The 27,736-nt window shown below is 34.6% G+C and overlaps 2 protein-coding genes across 5 annotated transcripts in view; both read left to right on the top strand.

The window, feature by feature from the left end:
- LOC136030461 (zinc finger protein 180-like) overlaps positions 1–2,048 on the top strand; it is a 138,393-nt gene extending 136,345 nt beyond the window's left edge. For all 4 annotated transcript variants that reach the window (XM_065709465.1, XM_065709464.1, XM_065709467.1 and 1 more), the window contains one exon: positions 1,384–2,048. In XM_065709465.1, coding sequence (XP_065565537.1) covers positions 1,384–2,045 — 662 coding nt within the window. In that variant the 3' untranslated portion in view covers positions 2,046–2,048. The remainder of the gene's footprint in view (positions 1–1,383) is intronic.
- LOC136030463 (regulator of nonsense transcripts 1-like) lies at positions 2,048–27,736 on the top strand. The gene is made up of 5 exons (XM_065709469.1): positions 2,048–2,900; positions 11,109–11,203; positions 14,983–15,126; positions 23,144–23,284; positions 25,423–27,736. Exons 1-5 carry the CDS (start codon positions 2,277–2,279, stop codon positions 25,745–25,747), a joined length of 1,329 nt encoding a protein of 442 aa, XP_065565541.1. The 5' UTR covers positions 2,048–2,276; the 3' UTR covers positions 25,748–27,736.

Below are 27,736 nucleotides of genomic sequence, written 5' to 3'. Positions count from 1 at the left end.
CATAACGGGAAATCTTGGAAAACGCTTAGAGTGGAGAGATAGGGATGAAACTTGGTGGGTAGAATAAGCAAATGTTGTAGATACATGATTGACGTAACTGGACGGGATCTGCTCTCTTTGGGGGAGTTAGGGGGAGGGGCCCAGTGCTCTGGCGAGTTCGGTGTTTCTGGACGTGCCAGAACGATGAAAATTGGTAGGCGTGTCAGGGACCTGCACAAATTGACTTGATAAAGTCGTTTTACCCGATTTGACCATCTGGAGGGCGGAAGGGAGAGGACAAATTAGAAAAAATGAGGTATTTTTAACTTACGAGTGGGTTATCGGATCTAACGAATTTTGATATTTAGAAGGACCTCATGTCTCAGAGCTCTTATTTTAAATCCCTACCGGCAATAAGCCTCCGATTTTCCTTTCAAATGAATCTATTGATTCTTAGAATTTTTCTAGAGCTCGTGCCATATGAGCTCTTGGCTCTTCCAACCTCGTCACAAGTGCCATATGAGCTCTTAGCTCTTGTTAATATTCATTTACCTTTATGTATTCAAAGAAAATTACAGAGACAATGTCCACGTCGTCTAACTAGTAAGGTCTTTTGACGTACATTTGTTGATACTTACTCTATATTTGTTACATATTTATTTATTTCGGTACACTTATTTAGTACTTATTTTCTTTATTTTTAGAAAGAAAACTGCTGCGATAGAGCAAAAGTGGACTAACTAGTTCGGTCGTTTGACGTATATTTATTGATATTTACTTTATATTTGTTACATATTTATTTATTTCGGGTTGCTATCAGTAAAAAACTACTGAGATAAGGCAAACGTAAATAAGAAATTTAAGTAGTAACGATTCAAATAGTTTTAAGCCATAAAGTATTTAGACTTGTTTTAGCTTCGAGATAAAGTACCTTTCCCGATTTTACCGACCGTATACCAGAGAACCGTTTTAAGAGGCCTAGGTTTAAAGAAGCTTTCAACCGTTCCGCATTGCATAGCTTGAAATTTTTTACGAAACCTCTGTATTATTCAGAACACACTCGAGAAGTTTGCTGAATGTACGATCTATGAAAACGGTTTCACAGTCATAAAGACCAGTAACGGGTGACAAAATGCAGTGGACTTGAATAATTTGGGCTATGTATTTTTACATTAGGGGGTGGGGGTAAGTTTAGGTTGTTTTACCCCCACACCCCATAATTTGCAAATATATAGCCCAAGTTATATTATAATAAACCAAAAGTGTTATATTTTCATCATATTTTGGTATATATTATTAGGATTAACCTAACTTCACTTCTTGAGTGTGTTCTGAATAATATAGAAGTTCCTTTTTTTGCTTATGATAGCAAAACGAGTCTATTTATTGCTCTCTTGATTCTAGAAACAACCCCAAATTGTGCAGACAAGGACCCAAGCAAATCAAGTACATCGGTATGGACATCTCACTGTCTAGTAAGAGAAGGAGCAGAGCACGTTTTTTCAGTACAAGTAAAAGTGGCATCTGAAATGTATCACATATTCACTACTATGGGAGCCTGTACTTTCATCTTAAGGTGGGACCCTGACTGGTTTGAGGAAGTAAAATATATATCAGAATTTCCGACATTTCTTATTCCAGAAAGTAATTTTCCTTACCAATTTTTACCTGTTCCAGTTCATTTCTATGACATTAACCACTATCTTTCAGTCTTTGGCCCACCATTGATCGTTGAAACTTTTCATAGGGTTAGGAGCGAGTATAATCGCTTTAATGGAAACCCAGATACTTGCCATAGGTTTGTTTTCAATAGCGATGGCAGTGGAATTGTAGAATATGATAAACAACATTTAATCTTTTGTCTCCACACAATCCTACCCCGAGGCTCATCTTTGTTTGAATATATGAAAAACGGATCTTTGGTAATCCTGCGGATACCCCTGAAACGTTTTAATGCTGCGGCGGGAGAAAATCCTTATTTTAAGATTCTTGGCTGTGTTCATTCTATTCAGTTTAAGAATATGGAGGAAGCCCCGGAGAATTTGAATTCCATGGATTTAAAGTAAAAAAGAAAACCAAAAGCTTTTGTTGAAATCTCTATTAAGTGTTTGAAAAACAAAGTATTACCTACAGATTGGTTCGATTATGAAGTTCCTCTTAAAGTCCAAGTAATATACAAACGTTTCGTGTCTCTTGTGAAAAAGTTTACTACATCTTTGATTGTCGAATCGTCACCCTTAAGAAACCTCATTTTAAAGCCAGGAACAACGACATTGCCACAAATTGCTACTTTTTCAATGGACAATCGCTTTGAATATCTCGGTCCTGAACATAAAAAAGTGATGAAACATATTGTGACTCAGTGCCTTATAGATAAGGAACCCGTAATATGTGTTCTTCAAGGACCCCCTGGTTGTGGCAAGACCTTCGTTATGGCTTCAACTATTCTCCAGTTGCTATTTGTTAAGCCAGAATGTAAAATTTTACTTTGCTCACTCTCGGAAACTGTTTTAGTCGAAATGATCCGGAAATTACATGAGCAAATGGAAGTGACTGGCGCAACATTTAAAATTCTCGGTTTGGGAATTGTTGGTGATGCTCACAAAGACTTACAATTTATATTGGAAAATCAAGCTAAAAAAGGTTTTAGCGAGCAGTTGATTAGTCTTCAAGGTCATGCAGATTCAAATACTAAGGACATGATCAGAAATGCTAGAGTCCTAGCAACAGCTTTTTCCTACTCCGAAAGCTCTTCCTTGGAGCTTATTATAAAGGAAACAGAAATGGTTTTTGATTTCTGCATAGTTGATGAGGCGAATCATTGCACTGAAATTGACCTGCTGCAACCCCTAACGTATGGAGTCAGGAAACTTATTTTAGTTGGTGATCGGAAGCAACTTAAACCCAATATCATGTCAAAGGTTAGTTGATTAGCATTTGAAGCTTATTTTTCAATGCTTTTCTTTCTACTTGCCTTTCTTTTACTTGCAGCGCTTTTCTTTTTGCATGCCTTTCTCCAATTTTATCTGTCGATTTGTATTTACTCCTGTAAGCATAAGAGGTTTAAATGCTCTACGGTTTAAGGAGGTTTAAATGCCCCCTCTTTAAATGCTCAGTTGTTCTCACTGGCGCAAATTCATGGAAATTTAGGGGGAGGCAGAAAGTATTTCGAGTATCTAGGGATGAGGGTATATTTGTCATGTTTTCCTATTTCTTTAATAAAATACAAAAAAAAACATCTTTCAATGAAAATGCCCCAAAACAGGTATTTTTCGAAAAAAGGGGAACTGATTCCCCCCCCCCTTTTGGGGGCTGTACAATTAGTACAGTCCCCTGTCTCTTCCTTCAATTATTGTCACTGCTTGTTTGCTCGTTTGTACACTGTCATATACGGCATACACATTATTTATACGTGTATAAATAACATGTTATTTTAAATAAACGTGTTATATTTATACGTGTTATCACTAAGAATAGCTAAACTAAGCAAAATTGTTTGTTTACATATTACCATTACAGTTTTGTAATTGTTTACTTTAAGGTTATTTTTTGTTTTAATTCTTTATAGAATTTCGTAAAGTTTTTTTTTCTATTCCGGGCTCTTTAACTATCATACGAGTAATTTAGAAACTAATGCGTTTCAAGCCAAACAAAAAATGGTTATTTCCAGTATCTATTAGGTAAAAGGTTTGCTTTAATTTCATTGGTTTGCACCTGTGACATGTTTTTGCAAGACAGCCAATCATATTTTTATCGCACTTAGTATTTACCAAGTGATATATAGTGATCGCAAATTCTGTCTGTCTGTCTGGCGGTCCCGGTTTTGCTAGTTTAGGCACTTCCAGATAAGCTAAGACGATGAAATTTGGCAGGAATATCAGGGACAGGACAAGATTACATTAGAAATAGTCGTTTATTTGATTCGGTCATCTGGGGGGGGACGGGTAATTCGGAAAAATTAGAAAAAATTAGGTGTTTTTAACTTACGAACGCGTGATCAATTCTTAATGAAATTTGACATTTGGAAGGATATCGTGTCTCAGAGCTTTTATTTCAAATCTCGATTGGATCTGGTGACATTGGGGGGGGGAGTTGTTGGGGAACCTAAAATCTTGGAAAACGCTTAGAGTGAAGGGTTCGGATTAAACTTGGTGGGAAAAAAGCACAAATCCTAGATACCTGATTAACATAACCTGAATGGGGCCGCTCTCTTTTCTCAGATCTCTTTCCGACAGTTTAAATAGTTTAATTCCGACAGGATCCAGTGTTATTGGGGGGAGTTGGGGGCGGAAATCTTGAAAAACGCTTAGAGTGGAGAGATCAGGATGAAACTAGGTGGGAAGAACAATAACAAGCTCAAGGTACGTGACTGACATAACCGAACTGGATCCGCTTTCTTTGGGGGAGCTTGGGGGGTAATTCGGAAAACTGAGGTATTTGTAACTTACGAATGGGTGATCAAATCTTAATAAAATTGCTATTTAAAAGGATCTTATGCTTCAGCACTCTCATTTTAAATCCTGACCAGATTCGAAGACATTGGGGGGAGTTGGAAGTGGAACCGGAAATCTTGGAAAACGTGAAAATCGAGGTATCTTTACCTTACGAATGGGTTATCGGATCCTAATGAAACTTGATATATAGAAAGATCTTATGTCTCAGATGCTCATTTTCAATTCAAATCGGATCTGGGGTGACAGGGGGTTGGAGGGGGAAACAGAAATCATGGATACCGGAAATCTTGGAAAACACTTAGAGTGGAGAGATCGGGATGAAACTTGATGGGAAGAATAAGCACAAGTTCTAGATACGTAATTGGCATAATTGGGACGGATCCATTCTCTTTGGGGGAGTTGGGGGGATTTCCAGTGTTTGGCGAGTTCGGTGCTTCTGGACGTGCTAGGACGATGAAAATTGCTAGGTGTGTAAGGGACCTGCACAAATTGCCTTGATAAAGTCGTTTTCCCCGATACCACCATCTGGGGGTGGAAGGGAGTGGAAAAATTAGAAAAAATTAGGTATTTTTAACTTACGAGTGGGCGATCGGATCTTAATGAATTTTGACATTTAGAAGGATCTCGTGTCTCAGAGGTCCTCTTTTAAATCCCGACCGGCATTAAGCTTCTGGTTTTCCATTTAAATCAATCTATTGATTCTTAGAATTTTGCTAGAGCTTATGCCGTATGAGTTCTTGGCTGTTCCGATCTCGCCACAAGTACCATATGAGCTCTTAGTTCTTGTTATTTAAGTGTATCCTATAAGAAGAAGCAAAGCTTGTGTTTTTAAACTTGGTTGAGTTTTTTGTGAAATTTTGTCTTGGGATGGGGGCAAACTTTTTTTTTTTTTCAATGAAAATAGCAAAAAAGAGACATTTTTCGGAGAAAAGATCCTCAAAAAAGATTTTTTTTTTCAAAATTTAGGCCGGGGCGTAAAATCTAGGGAACATAGACACCATTCTCCTTTTCTCATTTGACGCCACTGTCAAGAATCATGAGACATCCGCGAACATTGAAACTTGTGCTAAATAGTATACGCTTAATGCAGTTACCTCCCAGGCAGGCTCAGTGTTGTTTCCGGTCTAACTCTAAGAGCCCATTGTGCTACCTGTAATGCTACGGCATATTTGAGTTATTAAATAATTAAATAAAAAAAACAAGTTTTTTCAACTGAAAGTAAGGAGCGACATTAAAACTTAAAACGAACAGAAATTGCTTCGTATATGAAAGGGGCTGCTTCCTCATCAGCGCCCCGCTCTTTACGCTAAAGTTTTTTACTGTTTTAAAAGGAAGAGTTGAAAGAGTCAAACTTTAGCATAAAGAGCGGGGCGCTGATGAGGAAGCAGCCCCTTTCATATACGAAGCAATTTCTGTTCGTTTTAAGTTTTAATGTCGCTCCTTACTTTCAGTTGAAAAAACTTGTTTTTTTTATTTAATTTCTGAACGTTTTTGAATCAATGCATGTTTTGATTTTGGCTCTCTGCAGAGAAATAATTATAACGAAATTTGCATATTTTTTTTGGGGGGGGGGGGCTAAATGGCTTTCTCATAATTTTGATCGAATGATTTTGAGAAAAAAGAGCGGGGGAGGAAGCCTAGTTGCCCTCCAATTTTTTGGTTAATAAACTATGCCATTAGATTCAGCACATCACAGAACCCTGTAGTAGAGGCTTCAAGCCCCTATATGCAAGAAATGTTGACTTTTGTAGTTTTTGCCGAAAAGCCAGGGACGCGTTTTAATTAATTTTTTTTCCAGTTGTAATCGTATCGAACCAACTGTCCCCGAACAGCGGAAGAGGGCAAATTTGAACACAAATTGAAATTTTTTTTTGTCTCTTTTAGTCGAACAAAAAGATTGGACGGCTACTAGCCCCCCTCTCACGTCTCTTTCACCCCTTCCCCCAAATTGTTCAATCAAAAGTTTAAGATCCATTTTGTTTAGCATTGTTGAAAGGCTCCAAAACTATATCCTTAGGTTTAAATTACCCCTGTATCCCCTTAGGATAGATCCGGAGATGAAAGTATGCTAAGGATAGTTTGCTATGGATAACAAGGAGAATGTACGATCTATGAAAATCGGTTTCATAGCCACAAAGAAAATAACTGGTGATAAAATGTATTTGACTTGTATAATTTGGACTATATATTTGCACATTACGGGGGTTGGGGTTAGGTTAGGTTAGATTACCTAGAGCTCTAGCAACTCTGTCTCCAAAATACTGGTTCAATCAAAAAAGGGCTTGGAAGCCTCCAGTGTTTTCTGATAAGCTTTGTTCAAGTCCCTAGGTCAAGAAGATGTTTATTCATAGAAAATAATCGAATTTTTTTCCCCGGACCAGAGTTAACAAAATTTCTGATTGTTCAGCACTTTGAATGTTTTGATCATCTTGTTCGAAAAGATCATCTTGTTCGTTTTTTACTGTTTTAAAAAGTAGAGTTGAGAGAAAGAGTCAAATTTTAGCGTAAATATCGGGGTGTTGATGAGGGAACATCCCCTTTCATATACGAAATAATTTCTGTTCGTTTTAAGCTTTAATGTCGCTCCTTACTTTCAGTTAAAAAAACCTTTTTTTTTATTTAATCTGTCCTAGTGGGTCGGGAATAAGAAGCTCTTTTAGCCATATCTGCTTTGAAATGGATTTTATCAGATTTTTCAAAAGATGGTAGATTTCTCAAGGAGGAATGGATTTTTAAATGGATTTTCGGACGAAGATTTCTCAAGGAGGAATGGAAGGAGGAAAAAGGAAGGTGCAAGTGGATTTTTCAAGGAGGCAAATAACATACTTCAGATTGCAAACTGACAATTTTTTGCATTCTAGAATGCTCTCTGGAAAGCCCTTATCAAACTTTAGCGTAAAGAATGGGAGAAGGATATCCCTTCTCCCATTCATTGCCTAAATGATTTGCCTCATTTGCCTAAATGAGGCAAATTTTCTCAGGCTCGTAAATTTTGATGGGTAAGACTAAACTTGATGAAACTTATATATTTAAAATCAGCATTAAAATGCGATTCTTTTGATGTAGCTATTGAAATCAAAATTCAATTTTTTAGAGTTTTGGTTACTATTGAGCCGGGTCGCTCCTTATTACAGTTCGTTACCACGAACTGTTTGATATATTATAAAAATTATTTGTCCTAACAAAACTTCCGCAAAAAAAAATTGCTGGTTTAAACTTGGCAAACTTGGTTTAGAAACCTAAAAAATATTTCAAATCCCGCTATTAAAGTCCTTTGTCATCTTATGTTAAGCCCTTCGATAGAAAAAGTTCGATAACCTTTTTAATGTTTGTCTATGGGAACTATTTATTTAACAACTTGAGCAGAACAGAATTTACTGACAATTACTGAATTTACTGAACAGACGAACAGAAATTACTCCGTATATGAAATGAGTTGTCCCCTCCGCAATCCCTCGCTCTTTACGCTAAAGCTTTAAATTATTTTAAAAAGTAGAATTGTGGCAAAGAGTTAAACTTTAGCGTAAAGAGCGAGGGATTGCGGAGGGGACAACTCATTTCATATACGGAGTAATTTCTGTTCGTTTTAAGTTTTAATGTCGCTCCTTACTTTCAGCTAAAAAAATTAGTTTTTTTTATTTAATTTCTGAACGTTTTTGAATTAATGCATGTTTGGTGTTGGCTCTCCGCACATAAATTATTAAAATGAAATTTGTATATTAATTCTTTTTTTGGCTAAATGGCTTTCTCTTAGTTTTGATCAGACGATTTTGAGAAATAAGGGGTGGAGAAGGAGGCCTAGTTGCCCTCCAATTTTTCGGTTACTTAAAAAGGCAACTAGAACTTTTAATTTTTAACGAACGTTTTTATTAGTAAAAAATATACGTAACTTAAGAATTAACTTACGTAACAAACTTTCATAACCTTATATTTTTATTATGTATACGAGGGGATTTGTACCCTCGTTAATACCTCGCTCTTTACACTAAATCGTAAGTTTTGTCCCAATTCTTTAAGAATGACCCCTTAAAGAATAAATAGTTGAAATTACTAAAAATACTTTAGCATAAAGAGCAAGGTATTTATCTCCTCCTAAATACCTCGCTCTTTATGCTAAAGTATTTTTAGAACCCCTCATATGCGTAATAATCTCTGTTCGTTTTAAGTTTCAATGCTACTTCTTCCTTTCATTTGAAAAAACGTTTTCATGTTTATTTTTCATTGTTTTCTTATAGTAATACTAGAGAATCCTGCGCCCTTGTCATTGAATTTTTCTTCCCCATGACAGATTCCTCCAAGGAAAGATCCTCCAACATAGCCCCCTCTCCTCAGCCCCACCCCCAAACAAAATAAAATCCCCCTGAAAACGTCTGTACACTTCCCAATAGCCATTACTATATGTAAACACTGGTCAAAGTTTGTAACTTGCAGCCCCTCCCCCAGGGATTGTGGGGGAGTAAGTCATCCCCGAAGACATAGTTATTATGGTTTTCGACTATGCTGAACAAAATGGCTATCTCAAAATTTTGATCCGTTGAATTGGGAAAAAAATGAGCGTGGGAGGGGGCCTAGATGCCCTCCAATTTTTTTGGTCACTTAAAAAGGGCACTATAACTTTTCGTTTCCGTTAGAATGAGCCCTCTTGCCCGATTCTAGGACCACTTGGTCGATACGATGACCCCTGGGAAAAAAAAAAACAAAAAAAACAAACCAACAAATAAACACGCACCCGTGATTTGTCTTCTGGCAAATAATACAAAATTCCACATTTTTGTAGATAGGAGCTTGAAACTTCTACAGTATGGTTCTCTGATACGCTGAATCTGATGGTGTCATTTTCGTGAAGATCCTACGACTTTTAGGGGGTGTTTCCCCCTATTTTCCTAAATAAGGCAAATTTTCTCAGGCTCGTAACTTTTGATGGGTAAGACTAATGTTGATGAAACTTATATATTCAAAATCAGCATTAAAATGCGATTCTTTTGATGTAGCTATTGATATCAAAATTCAATTTTTTAGAGTTTTGGTTACTATTGAGCCGGGTCGCTCCTTACTACAGTTCGTTACCACGAACTGTTTGAAAAAAACAAGTTTTTTTTAACTGGAAGTAAGGAGCGACATTAAAACTTAAAACGCACAGAAATTACTTCGTATATGAAAGAGGCTGCTACCTCATCAACGCCCCGCTCTTTACGCTAAAGTTAGACTCTTTCTCTCAATTCTTCTTTTTAAAACAGTAAAAAATTTTAGCGTAAAGAGCGGGGCGTTGATGAGGTAGTAGCCTCTTTCATATACGAAGTAATTTCTGTGCGTTTTAAGTTTTAATGTCGCTCCTTACTTCCAGTTAAAAAAACTTGTTTTTTTTATTTAATTTCTGAACTTTTTTGAATCAATGCATGTTTTGATTTTGGCTCTCCGTAGAGGAATAATCAAAACGAAATTTGCATATTTTTTTTTTAGCTAAATAGCTTTCTCATGATTTTGATCGAATGATTTTGAGAAAAAAAGAGCGGGGGACGAAGCCTAGTTGCCCTCCGATTTTTTGGTTAATTAAAAAGGCAACTAGAACTTTTAATTTTTTACGAATATTTTTATTGGTAAAAGATTTACGTAACTTATAAATTAGCTTACGTAAAGAACTTTTGTATTCACATGTTTTTATTACATATATGAGGGGATTCGCCCCATCGTCAGTACCTCGCTCTTTACACTAAAGCTTAAATTTTATCCCAATTCATTAAGAATGACCCCTGAATCACATAAGCCGTAGAATAAATAGTTGAAATTACTAAAAATACTTTAGCGTAAAGAGCGAGGTATTAGAAGGAAGTGAGCCCCTCATATGGGTAATAATTTCTGTTTGTTTTAAGTTTTATTGCTGTTCCTTACTTCCAGCTGAAAAAGTTTTTTCACATTTATTTTTAATTGTTTTTTTTAAATAATGCTAGTAAATCCTGCTCTCCCTTCATGGAAATTTTCTTCTCCCATGACAAATTCTCGATGGAAAGTTCCCCCAGCATATCCCTCTCTTCTCAACCCCTCCCCCCAACCAAAAAAATCCTCCTGAAAACGTCTGTATACTTCCCAATAACCATTACTATATGTAAGCACAGGTCAAAGTTTGTAACTTGTTGCCCCTCCCACGGGGACTGTGGGGGAGTAATTCGTCCCCAAAGACATAGTTATAAGGTTTTTCGACTACACTGAATAAAATGGCTATCTCAGAATTTTGATCCGTTGACTTTGGGAAAATAAATAGCGTGGGAGGGGGCCTAGGTACCCTCCAATTTTTTTGTTCACTCAAAAAGGGCACTAGAACTTTTCATTTCCGTTAGAATGAGCCCTCTTGCAACACTCTAGGACAACTGGGTCGATACGATCACCCCTGGGAAAAAAAAACAAAAAAACAAAAAAAAACAAATAAACACGCATCCGTGATCTGCCTTATGTCAAAAAATGCAAAATTCCACATTTTTGTAGATAGGAGCTCGAAACTTCTACAGTAGGGTTCTCTGATACGCTGAATCTGATGGTGTGATTTTTGTTAAGATTCTATGACTTGGTAACGTTCGTTACCACGAACTGTTTGACAAACAGGCCGTAACACTTCTTATTTTACCGAAGAGTTATAGGTATTTGTTTTATAGCAGCTATTTATTTGTTTATTATTTCTAGGCTTACGCAAATATTGGACACTTTAAGTCTTTTTTTTCGAGGTTTATCAACGCAGTTGAAGAAGAAAATGTATTGTCTATTTGGACACAATACAGGTAATAAACCAAAGTTGTCAAAATTAATTATAATACAAATTGTATATTCAATTGGTGTCTTGAATTGTAAATCAATTGGTATTGATCATTTTATTAAACAAATTTAAAATTAATTATAAATTTGTTTCATATGTTGATCAATTGATTAATAATCGATTAGGAATGAATAAGGACAATTAATTATTAAGTTTATTACAAAAAAAAGAAACCTCCATTAATTCACACTTCAAGCTTTCGTATTTGCTTCTTCCCAAAAATAAAAAAAAATATATTTTTTTATTTAATTGCTTATTATTGGATGAACGAAGGCAGAATTTATATTTTTATATTTAACCTCCAGAAGCTTAATAATCAAAATTTTGATGTGTTGCTTTTGCTTTTAGCTGTGTAAAACCGTTAAACAGTAATTACACCAGCTTGGGATTACAAATATGCAAATAATAGGTTTTATGTATTGATGTGTTTATTTTGATTCATAGGAACTAGAATTTTTTCGAACTATATTGCCCTTAGGCTATATGAACATAACAAAATATGTAGCTTCGTAAGTTTCCGTTTGCATTTTTTTCTCTTTTTTGTATATTTCCTTATAAAAATAAAATTTTGGTTTCTGTACTATGGAAAGTCTAAAAAAAATAAGAAGTGAGGAGTAGCCCCTTTCGAAACAAAGGAGCACATAGACTACGAAACGAAAAGGCAATTTTTTTTTTCAAATAGAAGACACTGATGAAGAACGAAAAATGAAGCAACAAAAATAACAAGTTTTGCAATAGGCCTAAAATGATTGTGGTAAGTCTTTAACACCTCATTTGCAATGAAATTTTACTAATACCAAGATAAGCTAGTGCTAATTTCAGCTAATCAGGGTTTCGTAAGATTTTTTGATTGGTGGAAAATTTCAATGAAAAATTCTGATTGGCCTGAATCAGAGCTAAATATCAGTATTAGTCAAATTAAGCTGTTAATAGGCTTTTAAGTACATGGGTATTTTTGGACAAATTATCCAATAAGTCCTAAAACGACATAACAATATCAGTACTTACATGCTTGGTAATAATTTTCTATTTTGTTTTTCGTGTCCCACGGATTTTATTACATATAAGTAATAACTGTAGCTCACAAAATAGTAGCTTGCACACAAGCAGCTCATACAGATGTTACTTTTGTGTCACACAGAAATAAGTAACTTTCGTTCGTCGGAGCTGCAGGTATATATCATATAAGTACCATATTTTCTATCGAAATACCATAAGAGTTATTTTTAATGAAAATTTTCCACAAAAAGTATTCTTCAAAATTACCCTCCACCTCCTCCCCTCCCCCTACAGACGTCACCATCAAGGAAGATAAGAATTCCAAAGACATTAAAGTTTGTGAAATAATGCCATGCCTTGGGTATATGGTTTCCTCAGTTTTTTTTTTATGTTTTGCTAATATAAAGAGTTTTAATGAAATTTCCACGAACCAATGTGCAGCTTTGAATGAGGCTAAATTAAATAGCAATACGAAAAGTCTCCGCTCTAGCTTGAAACTTCTTCCTCGCGCATGTTTTTCTTTGGTTTGTAGATTTTTATTTCCCTCTTTTTTGTTTTAGTGTGCAATATTTAGTTTACATTTATAGAATGATGGTTCTAGATTTTTTTATTTTTATCGTATTTTGTTCTTGATACTGTCGAACAAAGAGAGGATTAAGCAACATCCAATTTTACCAAACTGCCAATTGCCTATTTCTAGCAGCAAAGTTTTAGCTATTCGTATCTAGTGGCTATTATTATCTTTGTAGGCTATTAGTATCGACGTTAAACAGTAAAACAAGAAAAACGCAATTTTTAGCTGTAAATGAATCGAAAAGATTTTTGCGACAAATTACTGTCATAAGATCTTTTGCAATCTCTACGAAAATTGGGGTTACCATTTCTATTGTACTGAATATTTTCAGTACTGTGAAAATTTATGTCATTCAGCTGAAATTATTATATTTTGATTATTTTCATTTTCTTCTCATACAAAACCAAAACACATCTTCTACAAAATGCTGCCGCGCTAAGAAAAACTTAATCTTAAAATTTAATCTTATTATAAATCATTCACTTTTCTGGGGTTATTCCCATCCTCTTTCTCATGTCCACTGTAGGGGAGGAGCCATGGTAATGATGGCACCTCATGGGAAAGGAAAGACTTTGAAAAAATATATAATAAAATAGGAAAATGAGAAATATTCTCCTTGAAGTTGAGACAAAACTAAAAACTCCTGGTTGTATTCTCCTCAACACCTTCTGAATTTTTCTAGTGGTGCTCTTGTCCCTGCTACAATCTTTTTGTTGGTATTATCAATGTTTTATCTTCCTAATGTTTACAATTCATCACTTAAAAAAAGCTGCTGATTCCATTTCTAGCTTTCTCCCCTTTCCATTTCTAGCATTTCCCTCCTTTCGACCTTGTATTAAATTTTTTTCGGTAAACTCGTAAGTTCGCCCTCCGTAATTATTTTATTTGTTGAATATAGGTAGGGACTTTTTTGGTGTACCTATCCAACTATCGTCTGTTTCTCATAAAAATCTCGAAATGATAATGTGCAAATTTTAATTCGTGGCAGGTATGTGTGCCGCGAAGCACATATCTCGCTATCAACTTTTACCAATATGAACCATTAGCTACCGGATTTTGACAGTGTATTTAGGTGAATTGGGCTTTGTAATCGCCACTTCACTGTTAACAGAGTCATAAAGGGGGGGGGGGTAGGAAGTGAGCATTGCCCCAAAGATTTTTTGTCCCAATAGATTTTGAAAAAATATTTTTTCGGGATTTTCACGTAAAAATAGCTTTTTTGCCTCTTTTGTTGGAAAAGTTAAAAAAGCAACAAAATCTGTTCCCCAAGTTGCGCTTTTAGCTCCTTCACCCCATTTTTTTGAATTGACCCCGCTGTTTAATTTTACAGAGCCTTTCTTATATGCTAATTATAAATTTCATCAATTAAGTACAGATTCATCAATTAAGTTCGAGCCCTCCTCCCAAAATCTTTGTTTGATATGACCTTGGTTACAGCGCTGTTTCATGTTTTGGGTGATAATTAAACCATTGCTATTATTATATTGTAGAAACTAATTGAGAAATTTACCCAAGATGTGGTTTAGTTCAGAAAACCCTTATATGGCTACGGTGTAAGTACCAAGCATAATTCAAGATTTTTTGTTTGTGGTAGTAATATTCCACCTTTCCCCAGGTTGTAATAGGTGGCCAACAAAAAGATAGAGAAAAACAAACTGTCAATTTGATCAACCTTTTGATAAATTAAAGATTAATAATTAAATAAAACAAATTAATTTATAAAATAAAATAATTATATTTTATAATTATTAAATTATATTTTATAATTATTAAATTATATTTTATAATATAAAAAAATTAAATAAATTAAAGATTGACTACTCACTTTTCTTTTGTTCTGGCTTGTATCAATTATGTTGTTTGTTTTCTTTACATCAATAATGCTTTATTTACTTTTAGTTACTTTATTTACTTTACTTTTTACTTTATTTACTTTATTTTACTTTACTTTATTTTTACTTTACTTTATTTTTCATTTTTTTTACTTGACTTTATTTTCTTATTATTTACTTATTTACTTTATTTATTATCTTATTTTTATTTAGTTTATTCACTTAATTTAATTTTTTTTGCTATTCTATACTTCGGCTCAATAAAAAAATATGTATGAATTCGCCTTTTTTCATGCTATAGATAACCGTTCAGGAATAATATCTTCTTTTTCTTTTCAGAATGCATCCTGCAATTTCGTATTTCCCCTCCAGAATGTTTTACAATGGCAATATATCAAACGGAACCAGGACAGACAAACCGCTCGGAGTCCGTCCATACATTGTTATAGATGTGGCTGACCGTTTAGAGAATATAGACGGAATGTAAGTTTTGATTTGTACTGATATTTTCTTCAACACTGTTTACTTATAACACCATGGCCAGTGAAAATGATATCTGATTTTTTGAATTAGTGTAGTAAAAACTTAACCTTGTGTTCAGTTATCTGTTATATGGATATCTGGTGTGTGGTATCTAGGGTTTTTTGTCCTTCTAAAGTAACAAGGCCCGAAAGAATGAAATCTGATAGTTTGAATTAATGTAGTAAAACTTAACTTGCTGTTCAGTTATCTGTTGTATGGCATATCTGGTGTGTGGTATCTAGGGTTTTTTGTCCTTCTAAAGTAACAAGGCCCGAAAGAATAAAATGTGATTGTTTGAATTAGTGTAGTAAAAACTTAACCTGGTGTTCAGTTATCTGTTATGGTATATATGGTGTGTGGTTTCTAGGGTGTTTTGTCCTTCTAAAGTAACAAGGCCCGAAAGAATGAAATTAGGAATGAAAGAATGAAAAAATTAGGTATTCAATTTTAATTTTTTAAAAATCCAAACACGGTTATGGTATTTTCAGTAGTAACGCAAAAAAAAGCAGCTGAAGAAAGTGTAGGTTTCCTATGAAGGTGTAGTTCTTTTTGGGAATTAAATTTAAAAAAAAAACAAATTTTTTTAATTGGAAGTAAGGAGCGACTTTAAAACTTAAAACGAATAGAAATTACTTCGTATATGAAAGGGGCTGTTCCCTCCTCAACGCCCCGCTCTTTACGCAAACGTTTGACTCTTTCTTTCATCTCTACTTTTTAAAATAGTAAAGATAACTTTAGCGTAATGAGTGGGGCGTTGAGGAAGAAACAGCCCATATACGGAGTAATTTCTGTTGGTCTTAAGTTTTAATGTCACTCCTTACTTTCAGTAAAAAAAAACTTTTTTTTTTTAATTTAGTTTCTGAACGTTTTTGAATTAATGCCTGTTTTGGTTTTGGCTCTTCACACATGAATATTTAAAACGAAATTTGCAATTTTTTTTTTGCTAGATAGCATTTTCATAGTTTTGATCCGACAATTTTGACAAAAAGGGAGCGGGGGAGGAGGCCTAGTTGCCCTCCAAATTTTGGTTACTTAAAAAGGAAACTAGAAAGTTTGTCTCTTTCTTTCAGCTCTACTTTTTAAAACAGTAAAAAATTTTAGCGTAAAAAGCGGGGCGTTGAGGAGATAACAGCCCCTTTCATATACGGAGTAATTTCTGTTCTTTTTAAGTTTTAATGTCGCTCCTTACTTTCAGTTAAAAAAACTTGTTTTTTTTTATTTAATTTCTGAACGTTTTTGAATTAATGCATGTTTTGACTTTGGCTCTCTGCACATGAATAATTAAAAGGAAATTTGCAGATTAATTTTTGGCTAAATGGCTTTCTCGTAGTTCGTAGTTCTCGTAAAAAAAGGAGCGGGGGAGTAGGCCTAGTTACCCTCCAATTTGTTGGTTACTAAAAAAGGCAACTAGAACTTTTAATTTTACAAACGTTTTTATTAGTAAAAATGCACGTAACTTACGAATTGAATTACGTAACGAGCTTCTAAATTCGTATGTTTTTATTACGTATATGAGGGGGTTCTCCCCCTCGTCAATACCTCGCTCTTTGCACTAAAGCTTAAATTTTGGCCCAATTCCTTAAGAATGACCCTTGAATCACAAAGGCCGTAGAATAAATAGTTGAAATCAATAAAATTACTTTAGCGTAAAGAGTGAGGTATTAGGGGGAGGTAAACCCCATCATGTGCGTAATAATTACTGTTCGTTTCAGATTTTAATGCCGCTCCTTACTTTCAGTTGAAAAACCTTTTCATATTTATTTTTTCATTGCTCTTTAAAAAAATGCTAAAAAATCCTGCGCCCCTTCATGGAAATTCTCTTCCCCCATGACAAATTCCTCCATGGAAAGTTCCCCCCGTATAACCTCTCCCCTCAATCCATCCCCCCAAACAAAAAAAAATCCCCCTGAAAGCGTCTATACACTTCCAAATAACCATTACTATGTGTAAACACTGGTCAAAGTTTGTAACTTGCAGCCCCTCCCATGGGGACTGTGGGAGAGTAAGTCGTCCCCAACGACAAAGTTATTAGGTTTTTCGACTATGCTGAATAAAATGGCTATCTCAGAATTTTGAAAAAATTCTTTTTACATGAATTTCATTCTTTTCACAACAAATGAGCGTGGCAGGGGGCCTAGGTGCCCTCCAATTTTTTTGGTCCTTTAAAAAGGGCACTAGAACTTTTAATTTCTGTTAGAATGAGCTCTCACACGACATTCTAGGACCACTGGGTCGATACGATCATCCCTGGAAAAAAAACAAAAAAAAACAACAAATAAACATGCATCCGTGATCTGTCTTATGGCAAAAAATGTAAAATTCCACATTTTTGTAGATAGAAGCTTGAAACTTCTACTCTAGGGATCTGTGATACGCTGAATCTAATGGTGTGATTTTCGTTAAAATTCGATGACCTTTAAGGGGTGTTTCCCCCTATTTTCTAAAATAAGGGAAATTTTCTCAGGCTCGTAACTTCTGACGATTCAGCCTAAACTTAATGAAACTTATATATTTCAAATCAGCATAAAAATTCAATTCTTTTGGTGTAACTATTTTTATAAAAATTTCGTTTTTTAGAGTTTCGGTTACTATTGAGCCGGGTCGCTCCTTACTACAGTTCGTTACCACGAACTGTTTGATTTACCAAGTCAAAAAGTTAAGAGAACTTTGCATTCAGAGGTGATGGGTCAATATCTACCAAAGTTGACGCATGTAGATGCCACACTTGACCTGCTTCAGTAGCTCCCTCTCAAAATATGTTTCTTTTCTAGATGAATTGCTGCTTGTTGGGCTGACAATTGCCCGAAGATATTTTTTATTTTGCCGTGTATGCGCCCTATTCCTAACTTTAGAAATGTTTTTAAAACTTTATCAGCAGAAGGCATTGGTATATATTCAGATTAAAGGGAATTTTTGGGCACCCCCCCCCAAAAAAAAAGGATCTGATGTACATGGCAGGTATACCTGGATCTGTACCAATGTGTGAAAATCGCCAAGGCGTGAGATAGTAATTTTGGATGCCTAGTTTATTGTTAATATTAACATCAGGGTTGGATCTAGTGGGGAGGGGGCTAGAGGGGGCAAGCGTGCCTGGTAGCACGCTTTTGGAGCTACAAAACAAGCTAAAACGAAAATTACAATGAAAAAATTATCAAAAGAAGAACTAATTCAACGTTTGAAATCATTTAAATTACAATACCCAGATGTTTTGTCCAGCATAGTGATACTTTTTGGTATCCTCTGGCCTTTCCCAGCAGTTTTGCTTTAAGGGTTTATTTATGCATTGGGATGATAGTGATGTAATTGGCGTGAATGAGGCTTTGACGGTTTTCTCATGCCAAGTTACACTATGTTGGTCTCCCTATTAGCAATTTTAAGTTTCCAGGGACACAAATTCACGAAAATAAAGGAAGGCAACGAATTTTAATGAATTATTTTATTTAAAGAAAACACCAAAAATGTATTTTTGAATTCGTAGAATATATTCCACCATACGTTTCGAATGACACAGTGACACTTTTTATCCGTTTAATCATTTGTATTAGAAATCAAAATTTCCGCCATTACTCCACGTTGAAACAGTTTTAAAATGAAGTGACAAGCTCTGAACTACAAAAACTGACATTGATTGTTCTCAGACAAAGTTAGTAACTTTACCAACAATTTTGTTAAAATTTACATTTAAGGCTTTAGCGAGTGAATGCCAATGAAAGAGACGTATACAAGTTTTTCTTAACAGCTGAAAGCCCACCGTAATTGTTATTAGGTCTAGTCTTAATTGACCGACAGTTTAAGGATTTTTCAGTTTTATGCATGAACGATAATAAGGTGAATACCACTAATAAAGCTCGGATAGAACACTGCTCTATTTTTCTTACTTAACTAGGTTGTAGCTATTACTGGGACTATCGGTTCTGAAAAGGTCAAAGAGATTTGGCTCGGCTGTTGCATTGAAAAAAATAAGAGCAATAAACTATATGTAATTAGTTTATTAGGTATAAATTTTGCTTATTTTTATTCATGTCTTTTAGTTTTACTGCTGATGATGAACACTGTATATGTGTTCGAAATATCCAGTTAAATAATTTTATATCTGTTTGCTGTCAATTAAAAGGTTTCATCCCTATTTTGAACTGTTTTACTTTCGTCATGGAAAGGCAGTGTGGTCTTCGAAGTTGTGAGCATTGCTATATTTTTCTTACTTAAGTAGGTTGTAGCTATTACTGGGACTATAATTTATCTTAGATTTGAAGCGATTCGTATTATTGGGCGATATCGTATCCTTTTGTTTTCTTCCATGGAAAGGTGAGACAATAAGGAGAAGTATAATAAGGAAAAGAGAGGCAATAAAAATGCTAAGAAGAGACAATTATGACTATGGACTCTTCCAGACATCTTGTCCATAAAAAGAAAAAGCGGGATCTGTTCTACGTAATTTGTGTAAAATCTTTTTAAGATGTAGACACTCTATGACTTCTGTTGAATTATTTGTGGCGAGGCTAAGCCTAAATTTGTGCATAAGAATATAAGTCTGTATTCGTTTTTATAACCACCGGCGGTGTACGAACGCACTAATTTTTTTCTTGTACCTCTAAAATAAAAATGAGGAGAGAAAAAGATAAACAAAAAGGGTGAGAGCAGGTTTGCTGAAACAAGCGGGCTAGAAAAAAGGGGGTTCTCCCCCAGAAAAAATACAATATTTCATATTAAGTCTTTATATAAATATTCGTTGCTGAAAAAAGCTTTGAAGTTGCAAAACAGAAAAAAAAAATCATTTCCAATTTTCATATTTATGATTTGTGTGTAAATATATTGCTGTGTTAAAAAGCTAGTTTTTCAACTGAAAATAATGAGTGATATTAAAACTTAGAAGGAATAGAAATAATTCCTTATATTAGGGGACTGTCCCCTCCTCAATCTCTCACTTTGTACGCTAAAGTTTTTTAGTTATTAGGTTTTTAAAAAAGCTTCTTTTCCAAATAAACGGACATTGGGCTTCAGGAGTCTTCTTAAAGAATTGAAAGAAAAAGTCAAACTAGCATAAATAATTAAGGGTTGAGGAGACGTAAGCCTCCCTCATATATGGAAAAATTTCTGTTGCTTTCAAGTTTTAATGTTAAATCTTACTTTTAACTAAAAAATTACTTAATTTTTGATTGCTTTTCAAACATGCCAGGAAATCTGCAACCCCTCCGTGGAAACCCTCACAAACAAAAAATTCTTTCATGAAAAATTCCTCAGCGTGAAATATACCTCTCCCCCCCCCCTTCCGAAAAAACATTCATTTTCATGAATGTTGCCTGTTAAAAGTGAGCTTATTCAGAACATTATGTTAATCAAAGATAAGTTACAGAATAAGGCAAAAATTGAAAAATAAAAAAAACTAATTCAAAAATTGTTTTTTACAAATATGGCAATACTTTCTGCCAACACGGACCACTATTGTCACAGATAGCTTCATGGCATGGCTATAACCAGCCCCTTTTTAACACTGCAGTAAAAGCCATTAGGATATCTGGTTGACGTACTTTTTCTGAGTGGTTGTGGTATGGATTCTTGGAACCAGAATCATATTTAGATTTTAAGTCTATATAATCATTGTTGGGCATTTATCAGTTCAACTTTCCCTGACAACGCTGGCTGTACAAACCATGCCGCTACATAAGGTCGCTTTTTAGCGCTGCCATTCAGGGAATTGTTCAAAACCTTTGAATAATTCTTATAGTGTTTATTTATTTTCTGTCAAATCTCAGATAGCTGCTGAAATATGAAGACGCTAAACAATATTGATTGTCTTGGCATTGTATCAATGAATATAGGGAATAGAAACACTGAAGCTGCAGCTTGGGCCGTCTTAAGGGAATACTCACCTCTATGGTTTTCCATCCTCCAGCAAGGACCTGATATTTCTAATTTTTTCTACTTATTAGAGGCTGGTGCTGTAATTTTTAACTTCCGCTCAATTATACCTTACTTAACCCCTGCCATCCGATATGGACAAGTTAATGACCATTAGCTTCAACATTTGGGAATCTAAAAACTGTTTAAACTTCAAACAATCGATATAGCCAGCTTGAGGAATCTCGTGATCTAAAGTTTTTGTTCCTATTGAAATAGGTTGCTCTTTACTTACTCTTCGTCACCGCGAATAGTTTGACCTTAAAATAACGATTATATAAGAAATGAGTCTTTCAATGTTTAATAAATTTGCAACATTGAACGAAATTTAAAAGAATATTGAAGTAGAATATTTTCCTCAAGAAAATTAATTAATATTTTCTTTTTATCTTTTATTAAGTCTGTATTGCATTAGTCTACTAGCTTTTACTTGGGCTTTTAAGAATATCTTTCTTCGCTGGAATTTTTTTTTCTTTCTCAAAATGGCAGTTTTCGCAATAAGATAATATATTGTATAATTTATCTTATATTAAGATCTCTCTAAATTTTTCTGAATCTCGAAGTGAAGGGTTATTATTAGTTAAAGCTGTTGTAGTTAAACGATTTTATTAATATTGATGATTTTATGTTCAGATTGTTTCAAACAGTATTTCAAACATTGTTTCAACCGTATTTCAAACAGTAGGTTGTACGAAAAGTGTGGTTCAATCCCGTTTTCTAGGGCTATAATGAAAGAAAGGTTGAGATGGCTAGGCCACGTTCTACGGATGAAAGATTACCGAAGATTGTCCTTTTTGGCCAACCGTTACACGGAAAGCAGGTCGTCCTTGTCTGGGTTGGGAGGATGTCATAAATAAAGATTTAAAGGAAATGGGAACTTCCTGGGAGGTTGTAAAGAGGGAGGCTTTATATAGATTAGGCTGGAGGAGGAGCGTGCGTAGCTGTGTTGGCCTCAGGCGGCTTGGTGCTGCAGTGAGTTATTATTATTATTATTATTATTATTAGTAGTAGTAGTAGTAGTAGTAGTAGTAGTAGTAGTAGTAGTAGTAGTAGTAGTAGTAGTAGTAGTAGTAGTAGTAGTAGTAGTAGTAGTAGTAGTAGTAGTAGTACGAAGTAGTAGTAGTCAAACAGTAGGTTGTACGAAAAGTGTGGTTCAATCCTGTTTTCTAGGGCTATAATGAAAGAAAGGTTGAGATGGCTAGGCCACGTTCTACGGATGAATGATTACCGAAGATTGTCCTTTTTGGCCAACCGTTACACGGAAAGCAGGTCGTCCTTGTCTGGGTTGGGAGGATGCCATAAATAAAGATTTAAAGGAAATGGGAACTTCCTGGGAGGTTGTAAAGAGGGAGGCTTTATATAGATTAGGCTGGAGGAGGAGCGTGCGTAGCTGTGTTGGCCTCAGGCGGCTTGGTGCTGCAGTGAGTTATTATTATTATTATAGTAGTAGTAGTAGTAGTAGTAGTAGTAGTAGTAGTAGTAGTAGTAGTAGTAGTAGTAGTAGTAGTAGTAGTAGTAGTAGTAGTAGTAGTAGTAGTAGTAGTAGTAGTAGTAGTAGTAGTAGTAGTAGTAGTAGTAGTAGTAGTAGTAGTAGTAGTAGTAGTAGTAGTAGTAGTAGTAGTAGTAGTAGTAGTAGTAGTAGTAGTAGTAGTAGTAGTAGTAGTAGTAGTAGTAGTAGTAGTAGTAGTAGTAGTAGTAGTAGTAGTAGTAGTAGTAGTAGTAGTAGTAGTAGTAGTAGTAGTAGTAGTAGTAGTAGTAGTAGTAGTAGTAGTAGTAGTAGTAGTAGTAGTAGTAGTAGTAGTAGTAGTAGTAGTAGTAGTAGTAGTAGTAGTAGTAGTAGTAGTAGTAGTAGTAGTAGTGGTAGTAGTGGTAGTGGTAGTGGTAGTGGTAGTGGTAGTGGTAGTGGTAGTGGTAGTGGTAGTGTAGTAGTAGTAGTAGTAGTAGTAGTAGTAGTAGTAGTAGTAGTAGTAGTAGTAGTAGTAGTAGTAGTAGTAGTAGTAGTAGTAGTAGTAGTAGTAGTAGTAGTAGTAATGTTAAGCCAAATGACCTTGAGAATAAACTGTTGATTAAAATTTTGCAGGTATCCATTGAACAAGCCCGTAGCATATTTGACTGCCCGATTGGTGGAAATGTTAGCTACAGTAGATGACTTGGAAACGATTGGCGTCATTACTCCATCACATAGACACAAATTTTCAGTTCTGAAGGAGCTACAATCCCGGTGAGAATTTCCTTGTAACTTGGACTTGACCTTACTTAACCTAACTTGAACTTCGACTGTAGGCACTGCAAACTTAACAAATGCTTTCATAGGCTGTGAAGCATGGAGTGTGGGTAGCAAGGTATTAAAAGAGTAAAAACAAGGAGTAATAAAATGTATTTTTAATGGTATTTATGTAGCAATCTTATACATGTAATAATAATTAAATATTTCAAATAATAGTATTTATATATTTCTTGTTGATTTATGTATCTTATTTGAGTATTTATATATTGATTTAAGATTGATCTTTATTTAGCTCAAAATATTAAATTTAGGCTTTGTGCTAAAAATTGCAATCATTTTCATTTGTTTTGAAAATTTTTGCATAGTTTATATATAGTATTTAAATTATGCAATGAGCTTGGAAAACAATGTCAAGTTTTTACATTTTTCCCATAAAAATTTTTCCATAAAAAAATTTACGATTAAAATTTGATTGTTTCAGCTTTTTTAAGGCGAAATTTTTCCATATTGCGAGATTTTAGATTTAATTGGAAAAAAACCAATAATCTTATTCTTCACAAGCTGTCCTTGAACTCGTACGCAAGCTATACGTAACCTAGAAAGGTAAGTCACACTGAGTAAGGTAAGTAGGGTAATGTTTATCAACTCAATAAGTCAATTTGACTTATCCTGTATCTTTACTTAGACAGTACTATTGCGCTGCCTATGATTTTTGTTTTGGCTTTATGTGGTCCGTTGCTATTAATGCTATTTACTAATATAAATCTCTGAACCCACAAATAAACAATTAAACAAAAATAATAAATAATATTAATTCATGTATATTATAAGTTTAGCACAACAAATTAAATCTTATAGCCCGGTATAACCAGGCTATTATAATAGAGATTGATTCAATTTTGAGATTGCGCATGTACTGGGTGTGGGGATTGGGTGAAATGGATGATAGATATGTACTGCAGTATTAATGGTGAATCTGACTAAAAAAAAGCCGAATGTATACAAAATTCACCTTTGCCCACACAAAACATTGTTTTCGATATACTAATGTCGTCTGCAACAGCTCATTTCTAACAATTTAAGTAAAAGCAAAGCACTAGCACTTATGTCTAATATTATTTAATGTGTGTCTATTGTTTATAATGTATTGCGTAATGTTTTTACATTCACCTTGTAGCGTGTTTCTTAATAGCTACTTTTCTGCGCTACCGGTCGAATAGCCCCTACTACAATACCCAACAAAAATTCTGTAGCTACACCCCTGTAAATATCTATATCCATCTTAATATCTGTATTTTCATACGGGTTAGAACATCCTATTGAAAATAATTCAACTCAGCAATTTTCGTCTTGTATATCCAACCTTGAGGAACTCTATACAAAATTTCCTGAATCCCTACTTCAGTCGATGCTCTTTGTGTCATTCACATCGTCAATTCTGTTCCACAGTCTCAAATCTCGACCTGTAAAAAAATCTTGCAGCCTACCCTAGTTTGGTCCCGCCCACCAAATTACTTCCATTGAGAATTATCTATCTGGTTCAGTTTAATATATATTTAGTTATTTGCCCACTTAAAAAAAACAATGGAGTATTAAACACAAACTAAGAAAAGACACCGTTAACAAGATAAATATATCATAGAAAACTAGGAGTTAAAACGGGAGTATAAAAGAAACAACACAAACATTTCACAAAAAGAAAAAAAAAAATTAAGTAAACGAGTTAGGTCACTGTGGGCACAAAGATGCCTATTAGTAAAAGCTCATATATAGCGTAATGACGTTTCTTCTTTTACTTCACCCATCCTTTCTTCAACAGGGGGGGGGGGGGGGCAAGTAGGTATTAAGGAAATAATTACCGTGCTAAACTAAAACGCAGCATTACATTAAGCTTTGACATGTTACTGTTTTACAAGGCTATGTGTTTTCTAGGTGGCGCAAATTTCTAGCTACGCCCATAAGATAGAGCCAGAGGTTCTTCTTACTGTAAAAGCGAATTTTATCTGGATAGCACACAGTTTCGTACTTTCATGTTTTTTTTAGGCATTAAGAGGGGCTGGAGGGTATAAGCCACCTTCTGCTAGCACCCGTGTTTATCAGAACATTGTTCTTACGTGTGTTTTTTGTTTTAGTGATTGCAGTGGTGCAAAAAGTGTTCAAGTGGACATTGTCAAGGGTTTTCAAGGTAGAGAAAAGCATGCCATCGTAATATCCGCTACAAGGGACAGCAAGAAAGGAATTGGATCCTTCTCTGAACCTGAGAAGTTCAATGTTGCCTTAACCCGTGCAAAACATTGTTTAATCATCTGCGGCCATATGGCGACATTGAGACGCAATGATTTGTGGAACAAGCTTGTTACTGATGCTGAAAAGCGTGAACTGTTTTATCGAGTGGACTCTTATTCGAGTGCGTGCACTTTAGGGAATGTTCTATTCGGAAGTGAGGGTTATTTTTGAAAAGTGTATTCAAACCACAGCAAATCTTACATTAGAGCCGACAGCTGGTTTAAGTTATGTTAATTAAAAATAGATTCCTGGGCTAATTAATAGATTAAATTAACAAAGTTAGTTTTTATTGAAAATTTTATTGCCCAAGGTTAAAAAGAATCACCAAGTGGTTCTGATTATCTGATTGGCTGCTTTAATCTGATTGGCTGCTTTGTTGTCTAGGTCCTCCCAGTACAAGTATGTGAATATATTAATCTTATTTGCTTCTCTGTATCTTTTATATATTTTTCGTTAACAAAAAAAGGTATTCCGAAGATAAAAACATTTACTCTTATGCAGTATGTCCATGATTTTGGTTCTTTTACTTGTTTTTTTGTTGGCCTGTTCTGCTTAGAAGAAAAAATCACTTTTTTTAAAGAAAAAAAGACATGTTTTTCTTAATTTACTGTATATTCAAGTATCTTTCAGCAACCTTTAGAAGAAGAGTAAAATATGCAAAGTAGGTATTTTAAATTCCTGGTGAAATACTCCATTTTGTGGAGTAAAGTGCCGGATAGTGTTAGCATATACCATTAAAGATAGAATGACAAATTTTTAAAGTACGCTTGAAGGTTCTTAAAGAGAGGTCAGGATATGTTGTACTCTTCTTATAACCCTAAAACAGAAAAACTACTTTTGATTGTAGAGTGTATTTATGTTGTTTCCCTAAGTTTTGTAGCCCAAGAGTTTTTTTTTATCTTGTAGCCCTAAAGCTGTTCATTGTAGAGTTTATTTATGTTGTATATGTTTATTTACGTTTTAATAATTTGCATACCACGTGTGCGTTGGTGTAAAGAGAAATCTTAGATTGGGCTGTAATTCCCCTCCTAATGGACTAACCTTCTCATTTTATATATTTCCCCATTGAGAATGAAATTTAGTGGTGGGTTGAAACAGGTTGAAGGGGTTTAACACCCTCCTGACTTCCCTGCCTTAGTTAGGCCAACGTACCAGTGCGTGCTAGAACATAAGGGGCGAGATTGAAGTTTAGATATTGAATGAATTATCTATTTTATGATGTTTTATGTTTTGGGTCTCATCTACCTGGAAATGTTACCTAGTTAATTATTTAACTAGAAATGGAGTCTGGGATTACTTGTATAGCTTTTAATTCTAATTTCTCTCTCAAGTCTTCTGATTGTTATTCTATTTAAAAAAAAACTTTGAAATATCCCATCAAACAAGGTATCATTAAGGGTCTGCTACAGTTGCTCAATAAAGTTCTCTGTAATTTATAAAATATATAGATATAGTGCTTTTTTTCTCTGTTTAAGTATTTGTGAATATCAGGACCGTACTCTGGATTTCCTTACAGGGGAGGGGATTCAGTCATAAATACTTTTCAAAGTTTTTTCTACGTATTAAACTACTGAAACTATATTTTTTTCCTGTAAATTTGCCTTCTTTTAAAGCGGGTTAAATTAGTAAAAACACTAAAGAGGCTAGAACTAAGCCAAATCTAGACATAAGCAATTGAGGAATATAACATGTAAAGTGATTCAAAATACATTCTAGGAGAGGATCCAAGAGGTTATTTTAGGGGCATATTTCTTTCCATCCCAAGTTCGAGAGTTTTAACTCACTACAGGGGTGTAGGGGTGAAAAACACTAGCGAAAGGGCTCAAGTTATGTTGGTGCACCTTCCTCAACACTATTTATGTATCCATCCCTGTTCAAAGTAGTAAATCATAGTAAATTTACATTAACTACAGACGTTAAAGTTGACAACTAACGGCTGTGAAGTAACTAAGGGCGTATTAGATTTATAAGGGTATAAAATTTATTTTATATAAATTTCGATTTTATCCCTCTCTTTTTCACTCATAATATTTATAACATGTTTCGTAACTGAATTTTTTAGTGTTTTTTTTTGTCGTATTTTCTACTTAGTATTTACCTTAATTATTAGGGGTTGCAACACTGTTTATTTACTTTAATTTCTTGGTTGAATTTCATAGC

Source organism: Artemia franciscana, chromosome 8, assembly GCF_032884065.1.
Source record: "Artemia franciscana chromosome 8, ASM3288406v1, whole genome shotgun sequence".
NCBI classification, from domain to species: Eukaryota; Metazoa; Arthropoda; class Branchiopoda; order Anostraca; family Artemiidae; genus Artemia; species Artemia franciscana.
The sequence above is the reverse complement of the archived record's forward strand: the minus strand, read 5'-3'. Positions and strand labels throughout refer to the sequence as shown.

Bases quoted from the DNA above. Each gene is read 5' to 3' on its own strand.
- LOC136030463 (XM_065709469.1), top strand. From the start codon at position 2,277: ATGGACAATCGCTTTGAATATCTCGGTCCTGAACATAAAAAAGTGATG. The intron at 11,204-14,982 runs GTAATAAACCAA...TTTTCTTTTCAG, and splicing joins TCTATTTGGACACAATACAG to AATGCATCCTGCAATTTCGT. The intron at 23,285-25,422 runs GTGAGAATTTCC...TTTTTGTTTTAG, and splicing joins CTGAAGGAGCTACAATCCCG to TGATTGCAGTGGTGCAAAAA.